We start from the raw sequence: 12,079 nt of genomic DNA, 5'->3' as shown, positions 1-12,079 counted from the left end.
TCAATGACACATTGATCTCTTGCTAAAAGATGACTACACCGTTTGGTTCATCTCCCGGTTTTGTGGCACAGTTTTTGGTTCAGTTCAGAATTTTGTTTTTCTTGTGTACAGAATTATTTTAAATGACACCCGAAAAAGGCTGGACAAAAATGATGGCGCCATTAACTTAATGTTTTGTTGCACAACCTTTTTGAGGCAATCACTGCAATCAAAATTATTTTTGTAACTTTCAATGAGGCTTCTGCACCTGTCAGCAGGTATTTTGGCCCACTGTTCATGAGCAAAATTGTCAGGTTTGATAGGTTTAGACAATAGACAATATGTTTCAGCTCCTTCTGCAGATGTTCAATCAGAATAGTCCATTGGTTTGTTCTTATAAATTCATGGCTGTTTCTAGCTGTGTGTTTTGTGCCATTATACTGTATACTGTATACTGTATACTGCAAGACCCATTAACTGCAACTTGAGACCAAGCTTTCTGACACTGTGCAGCAGACTTCTCTCTAGAATGCCTTGAGATTTAGTTATAGCCTGCACAGATTGAAGACCTCTCCCAGATATTCAGCCCCAGAACGTAAGGCCTCTTCCATTTTTTCATAGGCCTTGCCAAAAATATGCAGTTTTGTCTCGTCTGGTCGTATAGAGCATTTTCCCAGAAGCTTTTCGGCTTGTCAACTTGTAGTTTGGAAAATTCCAGTCTCACTTTTTATAATTTCTTTTCAGTGGTGTACACCTTAATTGTCTCCCATGGAGTCTACTTTGGCTCAACCACTGACCGTGGTGCAATCTGATACTGATGTACCTTGACTTTGGAGTTCACCTTTTTGTTACCATACGTCCATCTCTTCAATTTGTCATCACATCACACACATCACATCCAGCAAAGTTGGCTACAGTCCTGTGGAGCTTACATTTCTGCAACTGTAGTCACAGGAAGTTCAATCTGCTTGGAGATGTTGTTGTAGCCTTTACCTTTAAAGCCCCGCTAATTAACTTTTCAACCTTCAATTCATGTCTTCATAATTCTGCTGATGAAACATTGACTTACAGCTAGATTAATGAAAGCTTTGCCACGGTCTGAGGGGGTCTGTATCATTATTACTGGCACTAAACAACTTTGAGGTGGATGGTGCAGACTGCTTTACGGCATACGTCACGTCCCCCCTTCCCCAGTCATTCACAAGGCATGTCGAACGTCTACCGCGATTACTATTGTCATGGAGGAGCTGCAAAACAACCTAAGAAATGAAGATTTTTGTCTGAGGAGACAAAAATAAAAATGAAAACGGAGCCTACATGGATAAAAGCAGGAATGGCCCCGCTTTCACTCGCTGGCGTGCAGTGAAAGACAAGGAGGGTTTTCCTATCTAAGATGCCTTTGGGGGGCTCGGCTCTTTTTCTGCTGGACGAGTAGGTAGCTTTCCATGCTCAAATCAAAATAATCGTGCTAATGCTAGCTATTGGAAATTTGCGTGGTAGTAATAAATAGTCATCAGCTTGCTGGCCCTTCCACACTGGCCCCACCAGGAACGCAACACAAAAAAAAAAGTACTGTAACGAACTCGGTTGTGTTGTGTGCTGTCTTCTTTACGAAGTGCTTGTGAATGCATCGCGAGAAGGGAGGGGGCGAGCGCAGCTGTTTGTGTTGACAGTATAAAATAAAAGTAAAAGTAAAGTAAAACCAACGTTTGCTGTTAACATACGTTACAGTACTGTATAAAGAAAAACTACTTCAATCCAACTCTAGACTACCGTGAGATGACGCTATGCACTAGTCTTTATGGGAAATGTACCGCTACCGCTTTTGTCCATATGGTGCTGCCATAATCAATGAAAACTGAAAAGTCATTGGTGCTCCTTTAACATGCTTGCTAATTTTATTTATGATCTCCTTCCCTTCCTCTGGCCATTATTTAGTATGGTATACGTACATTAAAAAGCACAGTGGTCATGTTTACATGCAGCAGTAACCCTTTCAAAACCGGAACATGACCAATATTTCAGTTGCGCAAGACGATCTAAACATATATGCTCATATTCTTTTTTTTTTTAACTCATTTGCTCCCAAAAATGTATAAATATGTTCTATTTTTTGTGTCCCAAAGACATATTTATACGTTTTGTTTTATGCTAGAGCATACAGAAGGCTTTGATGCAGCCTTTGAACTGCAGCGAACGGGTGAAGCAATGGTAGTAATTACAAAAACGACCAGCACGTTGCAGCAGAGTATAAGAGATCAACCAGGGCCATGTTGCAAACAAGCTCATTTACCCACGGTTCTAAATAGATTTCTGAATAATAATGAAAATTAGCTACAGTATATTCTAATGCTAATTGCTGCAAAACGGAAACAGATGGAAATGTACTTTTTTACCTGATGAAAGAAGAGACACTAATCTAGGTAGGTTCCATGTTTTTAGCAATAGAACACAATATTCTGTGGGCCTTGCAAAATCAGTAAAAATCCAGTAAAACAGCCAAGAACGAAGGGGGTTGCTTCAGTGAAAATGACAGGACGTAAATTAGTTAAAAGCTTGAATAAGACACCTGGGTTACTCCTTTAATAACCCGGATATTTGGTAACATAAAATTATCTCGGAATATCCCCATTGAAAGGAATATTCATCTGTGTTCTGATCTATCCACGGGGAATTGTGGTCAGGTTTGTAGACACCTGCGATTTCCCAATGGTCAAATTATTTTCAATCTTTTAGTACCATCATTTTTGTCTGGGCCTGTTTCATGAGTTTGTTTTTCAAAATAATTCTGCTGAACAACAATTCAGATGAAATTTCAGGTTTTCCTTGGTTACTTTTCATAAAAATGTTGTTTGTTTGTTTATATTACTTATATCTGATTCAAATTATTTGTCTGGCTTCTTTGGGGTTCTTTTTTCGTTAACATAGGGGTACCAATAATTTTGCCCACCTGTGTATTATTGCATACTGTTTCAAAAAAAAAGGCTGTCCAGTTCTGGATTCTGGAATGGTAATTCAGTTAGAAATAATATGCTTTCGATGACACTGTTATGCCACAAATCAAAAAAGAAATATCTTCCTGCATTCTAAATCACTGCGTCATGTCGGAACTAGCTTCCTGTTATATAAGAAAGTGGGTTTTAAGACTGAATGTCTAGGGCAATCTATTTAAAGCATTGTTAAAATATGCTGCGGAATGATGAATAGTTTATGCCATGCCTTGGTTCCATTGGCAACAAAGCATCACACATTATAAATCGTACTGAGAAAACTAGTTACCCAAGATACAAGATGGTAATTTGACATTTTGTTGCGATATTTTCTATATTATCTAAATGAGATACATGACCAATGACACCAATATGGTAATGACACATTTTTAGTTGTTTCACGCCTGCTTAAGTTATTGCAGATTCATCACAATACTCACATGCTTTTTCCTCACTAAGTTACTTCACTCTGATTAGAGATGTGTCTCATCTGATCTCCAATTTCCAATTTAATCTGCAGTGATTCCTTGTATTGTTACCAAAAGAGCTAATCAGTGATCCTTTGCTAAATGACAAGTAATTACTGATTAGTGGTCCATTAAAGCGACACAATGCTTCCCATAAAAATCAGTTGGTTACTCATAAAATCTTGTACATCTGGTGCATAAGGGGGGTGATTTACTGAGAGCCTTCACAAGCTGTTGGCGGGTGCGCCCCCTGCCCCCGCCGGGTTGAGACACCGTCTTTGCCCTGCAATTTCCCTCCAATTTTAATTTACCCCACAACTGGGAGGGGCGAGTGTGTCAAGGTGGGGAGCCATCGGTTGAGGCAGACCACAGTATTGAGAAGTGCTGTCCCCCTTCTGTATCCCCGCCGCGCCACCACGTCGGGGGGGAGGGGTTTATATCCCTCATCAACCGCCAGAGGCGGTGCTTAACAGCACAAAAAGGGAAATTTGTATTTTCACAAGCAATCCTCAGAGGATCAATGCAACTTGTACATGGACTTAACCTGGACGTCATTATATTTACACACCACCTACCTATAGTTACAGTTTGTTGAAAAAAATAAAAAATTAACTTTACATATAACTATACATTCAGCTGCTGGTGACACAAACACAAATGACATGGATTAATGTCCTATAACTTGGCATGAACTGCGCCACATTTTGGGAACAATATATATGCAAATCAGGTAGACATAACACGCCCGGAACTCATACGGGCAAAGTGTTGTTGCGGCCATTTGCATTTGTGTTTTTGGAACAATATACAGTATTAACAGTTGAGCCCCGCTATTTAGGGCTGGCCTGCAAATAGCGAAAATCTGTGTATAATTAACGGCAATTGTTTTTATGCTATATACCATGATTTTACCTGTCTAGCCCACTTGGTTATATATTTTCTTCCATGTGGCCCCTGAGCTAATATGAGTTTGACACACCTGGGCTAAATCAATATTTTGAACAAAAATATTTTTTGGTCAATTCATGGAGTTCACGTCGAGTCTCATGAATGCTGAAGTCATGTTGATTCTTTCAAAAGTTTTTGCCAAGCAAGTCGTAAGTCAAAAAGTACCGGTAAGTGACTCTTGTCGACTTGAGTCCAAGTCATGTGACTTGAATAGTACATTGATTTCTCTGTGCCATTTTTACATTATTTTATTATTCTATGGGAAAAAAAGCTATACAGTGTGGCGTATGATTGAACCAATAAGTCTGGGAGAAACGCTAATGCACCTTTCATGCTAAAAATCGGATTTATAATTTTTTCTTATAAAGTATATCTCGAAGTGCTACTCAAAGATTCATCTGCATTATGTTGTCAGAACCATCAACAAAAGTAAATCATAAAACATCATAAAAAATTCACTTCAAAATATAAACCTAACCTCTGTGAGTCACGTTTCACAATACTGAGATAAGTCTGAATGATGGTCAATGCAAACAGTGAAGTTCTTTCTTTTAGAGCTTTCATTACTCCATGCAGGGATCCTGGTGTAATGCACTGATAAGTGTTTAAAGTGGAAAAAAATAACAGGCTTTAGCCGCAAGGCACCAATTGTTAGTCCATTTGTATATACACGCGTTTCTGTTCTGCACTCGCATGATCACACTTTTCAGGTTCAAGAGAAGTCAACTCAGAACACAGATTATGATTTAGAACATCTTAAACCTACTTATTGTAAAACCCCCATGTCGGCACAGAGCATAAGTCTGGGAGCTGATTACCTATAGTTCCCTGGTGCGCCTAATTGCTCAACATTCCCTGCACCGCCGAGGAGGAAATCAAGAAAAAAAACAGGGATGAGCAAACTGACAGAAAAACAAAAGAAAAGAGTGGTTCATGCTACATCTGCAACATTTGGGTAAATACATGTCACAGAGCTAACGGAATTTTGATTGTTTGGAGCTCAGTGTGGAACTATGCATTTTTGTTTATACACAATTAATACGTCTTCTTCTTAATCTTATTTAATTTGCAGACCTGGGCACTTCCGTTAATCGTCAATTCCGGTCCTAAATGATGCCCACCTTTTGCGTGTGCGTCTGCATATTCGGCGACTGCTTTATGACACAAAGGCTCGCAAAAATACATAGAATGAGATGGACCGTATGTACTCACCCCGATTGACGGACGTAAACGTCCTTTAGTCGATGCTCAGTCTGCGTATTTTTCCGAGGCTTTGCATCATTGTGCACTTGCCACAAGGTGGGCGGAATCTGCCAATTAACAGAAGTGCCCAGCTCTGTTCATTTGACCCTGTAACGTGGGGGAAGAAAAAAAATATGTGTTTTAAATTTGACACACCACAGTGAAAAATCTGCCAAATTTGATTGAAGTGAAAGAAAAGTCAAATTTGGTATAAAAATAAGGCTTCAATTTTTTTTAAATAGAGCACAGCTGGATAGCGAGCTCTTGGTGGCTGGGCCAGCACTCTTGGGGGGTCTGGCTGTGCACAGCCCAAAGAGGCAATCTGGGGCCCTCTTTCTATTTGCCACTGGTGAGTGTCAAGCTGTGGTGAGCATACTCATTGCCTCGATGATGACGAAGGAAGAGCCTCAGGCCTGGCAGTGGTGGTCTGCTGGTTCCTCCCGTATCAGAAGGAGTGTCAACTTCCAACTAAAAATTACGGGGTGCATGTGCTTTAGCTATACAGCCAAGAATCTCGAGAAAGCAAAAACAAGCCCATAGGAAGTGGATGAATCTCTGTGAAGGAAGGAGGGCTTAGAAGAGAAGTGGAATTGTAACCATTCCAATTAGCAGGGAGCAGGAAATAGTGATGCCTTTACACAGCAGCTTCCATCAAATCAACTGCTCCCGGCTCAGCAGGGGGAAAGAAAACGTTCAAAATGGGTTTGCTTCTTTTATCAAGCCCTCCATGACACTTAGTTAAAACTCCGTTGCCTCCATCGTGCCGCTGATATGTGCCACTTTGAGGTGAAGTCTCACTGTCTGACATGAGACTGAAAGTTCCAAGAATTTGCGAGAGCTAGAAACAATAATTTAGAGTTGGCTGGCTTTTTCTAAAAGTTAGGAAACAGATAAGGACGGGGGGTTGCGTTTCCTGAGCTATGTTTTATTTTCTCTCCTTTCTACAAGAGTCCCTATAGGAGCATTTATGTCAGCTGTCCAAATTGTGCAAGTTCAAATCGGACAATAGGTTTGAGAATCAAGCTGACAGATCAGATATTTGTCATGAGTGTGATAAAGGCACTCAGTAAGTAATTTTTTCGTTGCCTTCTTTTTAATTGAAAGGTGACACAGACACAATTGTTGCATGGGTTTTCTTCAGGTACTCTGGTTTTCTCCCACATTCCAAAAAACATGCATGGTAGGGTTAATGGTAGGGTTTGATAGTGAATGGTTGCCTAAATGTGCCCTGCGATTGGCTGGCAACCAGTTCAGGTATACCGTAGAATCTCAGCCAAAGTCAGCTGCGAAAGGCTCCAGCGCACCTGCGACCCTAATGAGGATAAGCGGTACAGAGAAGTGATGCATGGCTAATAATATGTTCAATGACAGTGATTCAGAGGGCTTGATGCTCGCTGTTCACATATTTATGAATGAAATTCATTTACCGTATTTTCACGACTATAAGGCGCGCTTTAAAGTTTGAAATGTTCTCAAAAATCGACGGTGCGCCTAATAGTAAGGTGTGCCTTGTGTGTGGACCAAAGTCCAAAATCTGACTGTGTGAGAGGACTTCCCGCACACATTGCTTATATACAAGAAAGGCGGACCTGACTGAGGACAGACATGAGAGCACGGAAGAGTCAACTTGGTGGCGAGTTCTCCATCCCTTCCTCTCCCTTAGATAGGTAACAAATAGACTCAGTTTTGGAGTAGGCTAATATTTACCTAGGAAGAGAGTAAAATAAAGAATTGGAAAAAAATAAATACAAGTTACTCAAGGGTTGAGTAAGGAGCTATGCTCCTCCTACTGTTTACTTATCTCCAAGAGACCAAAGACATCATTTTTTGGTCTCTTGGGTTAGGAAGATTCCAGCTGACATGAGTGATATACTAACACACAGGAGGAGCTGCGTGACTCAGGGAGTAGATCGGCTGTCTTTCCAAGCTGAAGGGCATGAGTTCGTTCCTTCACCCTTGAGTGACTTTTATTTTATTTCCCCCCAATTCTTTATTTTACTCTCTTCCAAGTGTAAATACTCTAAAACTGAGTCTATTTTGTCCCACTCTAAAAAGAGTCAAATAATTTACTAATATATATAAAATAGAGCCAACATATATGTTGACATATAAGTAATGTTTGTCCGGGTCCTGTCTTCCTCCATACTCTAACAGCCAACTGTATCCAGAGGATGAGGAGGACACCCCCACTGGATGAACTCCAACCACCTCCATATCAGGATGAAAATGGATCTCCAAGGATGTCTTACACACTGTCAGACCATGGTGACGCCAAATGTGATCTCTCACTGACCAGCGGTAGCCCCCACCTTTCCTTCCGCAAATGCGCCAGTGAGGGAAGTGATGGCCATGAGACAGAGAGTTATCTCAACAAGGGCTATGAGGAGGATGTGCCCAGCGACAGTACCGCTGTCCTCAGCCCAGAGGTAAATAATGTGCTTCCACAGAGACACATACATGAACATCAAATGAGGCGGTGCAGTAATGAATTATGTAAACACAACATATCTCTGTCCCTATAGGAGATGTCAGCCCGCGGTTCTGCTGCACAGCTCCCTAAAGGCTACGAAACTGATCAGGTTGCAAAATACGGCACTCTTGACGTAATGTTTGACTATGATCCACATGAGCAGCAGCTGGCGGTGACCATCATGGCGATAACAGACCTTCCCAGCCTAAAGCACACTGGCAACATCTCCTGGCAGGTCCACCTGGTGCTGCTGCCCACAAAGAAGCAGAGGGCAAAGACGGGTATCCAAAAAGGCCCTTGCCCTCTCTTCACAGAGACCTTTCACTTTTGCCATATGGAGTCCGAGATGATCAGCAACTACGCCATCAGATTTCGACTTTACAGTATGCGGCGGATGAAGAAGGAGAAGGTGCTCGGGGAAAATGTGTTTTATCTCACCAAGCTCAACCTTCAGGGAAAAATGTCTATGCCCGTCATTCTAGACCCATGCTGCACGTACCCAGTAAGTAGGTTTAAAGCGGGTGTTTGTCAGCCTCTTTAAGGGGAAGTCAAGTTCTTTGGTACCCCCATGTGTATGTATAAACACGGCATTCTGATTAATATTGCATTTGTGGAGTATGAATTATGCAGCAAAATCCACAGGTTTTTATCTGTCTGAGGGGGTGGCCTTTTTTCGCCTTTACTGTCAAATTACATCGGATTTCCTCGGGACTCGGGAAACAACCAAATATGGCTCACCTGTTTTCTGGATTTGGTCATGTGACATTCGTGTTGAGACTGCAAGCATATCTGATTCTAATTGGATTCCTCCTCATATTTCTAGGGCTGACTGTCCACACTGTTTTTAGAAAATGTCCAAATGGGATCTAGCCCTGTTCAGACTGAATCACATTATCGACCCGGCTATCGGCAGCTGTGTTGCTGATCATATTCCACTTGCCAGTGTTTACAATTTTGCAACATAGGTGTGAAATGTGAAAGTTTTGCAAAAACACAACACAATGTGTTTTAGGAAATTGAGTCGAAGCACTTGTACAGTGTTTGATTTGGCCAAAAGAGTGTCAGATTTGAAAAACTAGTTTAGCCCACTGAGATCTTGGTTTAGGGTTTAGTGTTTTCGCAATTAAAAGTGAAAATAAGCCAAGTGTCAATTTGGGGGATTTGTTTAATTTAATCTTAAATTTCTCTGTCCCTGTTGCTTCTGCAGAAAATATACATTAAGAAATAATGTACTGCATAATATGCAAATATTTATACCGTTAACAAATCTAAATGCCCTAAAACTTGCAGGGTGCTGAATCCCAAATCAGTCTCTCAGACATGACGTGCAGTGAAAGCGCCTCATCGTTCCCATCAGTCAGTCAAACTTCCACGCCAGAAATCCTGGTGGGCCTGGTGTACAACGCCACAACAGGACATCTCTCTGTGGAGGTCATCAAAGGAATTCATTTCAAGAACCTGGCTACCAATAAGCCACCCAGTAAGTATTGGCAATGCTTTTCCCTTTCTTTTCTTTTTTACGCTTAAAGATCTGACATGGGTAACTCAAAAAGTATCATTCCTCTAAAAACATCAGATTTAGGTTCAGACACTTTTTTAAGAATAACAGCGTCTCTGTCATTGTCAAGGATACCTAATGTAGTCTCATTTGTGATCCTGTACTTCCCTCATACACTCTAAAAACAGTTGAGTCAAAGGTAATCCAATTATGGATAAAAAATGGACCGATCCACTTTATGGGTCAATTTGACCCAACTTTCTGGGTTGTTTTATACAAAATGACCCAATTTTTGGACCCAAGTAAAGGATCTGACCAATATTTATGAGTTGTTTTACACTAAAAGTCACATTTCTTGATTCAAAGTTGGGTCAAATTGACCCAAGTAGCGCATCGGTCCATTTTTGACCCATAGTTGGGTTATTTTTGACCCAACTGTTTTTAGAGTGTATTGTTGTTGTATTCAGTTGTGTACAGTGCTTGTGCAAGCTTTAATGACACATTTCCTTCAGCTTGCAGTTTAAATTATTTGGGATATTTTCCAAATTAATTAAGTTTGCTGCTTATAAAACGTCTCGGTGACTGGGCCTCGGGTTGGATGAGATCTACCTAAAGTTACTCACGGCTGTTGTGATGCTGTTGTGCTGGTTGACGCCTCTGCAATATTGCTATATCTAGGAAAGTGTCTCTGGATGGGCAGATTGTCAGAATGCCGGACCTCTGAAGTGTCGGTCAGTGTAATGGAATTTCAGTTTCAGGAGAGGAAGTGTGTTTTTTGTCCTGGCTGTGGAGCAATTGACCAGCTTTACACCCTTGGCAGGGTTCTGGAAGGTGCATGGGAGTTCGCCAAACCAGCCTACATGTGCTTTGTGGACATGGAGAAGACGTTCAACCGCATCCCTCAGGAAGTCCTGTGGAGGGTGCTCTGGGTGTATGGAATACTGGACACCATAATACGATGGGCTGTTCAATACCTTTGCGACGGGTGTCAGAGTTTGGTTGGCATTGCCGGGGGTAATACGGAATCATCTCCAGTGAGGGTTGGATGGCAACCAGGCTGCCCTTTTTCACTCATTCTGTTCATTACTTTTAAGGATTATTAGGCGCAGCTAAGGTGTTAAGGGGGTCCAGTATTTTATCATTCTATCTGCTTCACCAAGTTGCAATCCTCAACTCTATACATCAAAATCACCAGTGTTAACACTGAGAGAGTTAAATCTAACACCAGAATTTTTTTGGTGTCAACACCAATGAATGCAAATCTGACACTTTTCCTCCCTCAAAGCTCTTTACGTTTTGACTATTGATGACATGTCATCAGGAACAACTGGGCGTTTCAGAATCTTGCTCAAGAATACTTTGACATTGTCACTCTGGCCTGGGATCAAACCCACGCTCTGAGGGCCAGGAGACGACTACTCTACCACTGAGCCACGCTGTCCCAACAAGAGCAACTGAATGTATTGCTATTGAAATATCGTCAGCACGCCGGAAAATTGGAAAGTTTCTCCTTCAACAGAAATGTGGGCGTGGTCAATTTAACAATAAAGGCAGTGCTATTTGCATTTGGCTGTGTTGCTTAGACATTGGCCATATGCAGATTTTCAAGTTCTTATTGCTTTATCGAACTGTGACTTTCAACAATCTGCGCTGCGCCCATTATTAGCAGCTGAGTTCAAAGCAGTTAAAATCTACATCCATGGCTCTCTGTCACGAAAAGAGTGAATCACGTCCTCTTGTACGGGAACGAAGTCTGCCCCAGGTGTGTTCTTGTTCACAAGTGAGGGTTAGATGGAGTGTGATATTATCAGATGGCTCTAGGGCTGGGTGATATGGCTGAAAAGGGCATCATGATAAATGTATTTCATATCAGTCAATTTTACCTAATAAAAATAAGAAACAATATTTAAAGGGTTAAAAATAAAATACAATAAAACAATCTATTCAGAGAAAATATAATAATAAAAAACAACTGGTAGAAAAACAAATTTTCAAGGAATTTACACTGTTTTGTAGACATCGTAATGTGCTTTGTTGTTGGCATCCATGCTCCTCTGTCAGTGCCATAAATGCTTATTTGTAGAAGATGCTACCCCAAAGCAGTATCAATAATACAGCTACGTTAACCTTTATTCATTGTCCATATAATGCAGTGAAGAGAATGAATCTATTGGAGTGCATGCATTGCATTGCATTGCACCGTCCAAGGCCTACTTATGATTTTACTTGTTTATACCTGATTTCACTAATTTTATACCTGAATATAACTTCAGCGCGATTACACCGGTCAAAGACAGGGAAGTCCTTGAATCTCTACACTATCTATCAATCCAGAAGTGTTTAATGGAGTTAGTTTTTATGCAAACAAGTACAATCTTATTACAAGAGTTGCACTGAGGTGACGGGTCATTTATTTGAACAAAGTTAAGCCACACTACCGTTCAGTGTGCATACTCCACATGCATGAAATGTGTGTGACAGACAA

The 12,079-nt window shown here is 41.0% G+C and overlaps 1 protein-coding gene across 7 annotated transcripts in view; it reads left to right on the top strand.

The window, feature by feature from the left end:
- Positions 1-12,079, top strand: part of syt14a (synaptotagmin XIVa) — a 42,136-nt gene that overhangs the window by 20,544 nt on the left and 9,513 nt on the right. For 6 of the 7 annotated variants that reach the window (XM_086094325.1, XM_086094326.1, XM_086094324.1 and 3 more), the window contains 3 exons: positions 7,781-8,052; positions 8,149-8,598; positions 9,387-9,576. In XM_086094325.1, the coding sequence (XP_085950451.1) occupies positions 7,781-8,052; positions 8,149-8,598; positions 9,387-9,576 (912 nt within the window). Of the gene's footprint in view, positions 1-7,780; positions 8,053-8,148; positions 8,599-9,386; positions 9,577-10,414; positions 11,514-12,079 lie in introns of those variants that run through there. The other variant, XM_086094329.1, reaches the window with a different exon arrangement.

Source organism: Leptonotus elevatus, chromosome 14 (genome assembly GCF_054856555.1).
Source record: "Leptonotus elevatus isolate MCC_2025b chromosome 14, RoL_Lele_1.0, whole genome shotgun sequence".
Taxonomy (NCBI): domain Eukaryota; kingdom Metazoa; phylum Chordata; class Actinopteri; order Syngnathiformes; family Syngnathidae; genus Leptonotus; species Leptonotus elevatus.
The sequence above is the reverse complement of the archived record's forward strand: the minus strand, read 5'-3'. Positions and strand labels throughout refer to the sequence as shown.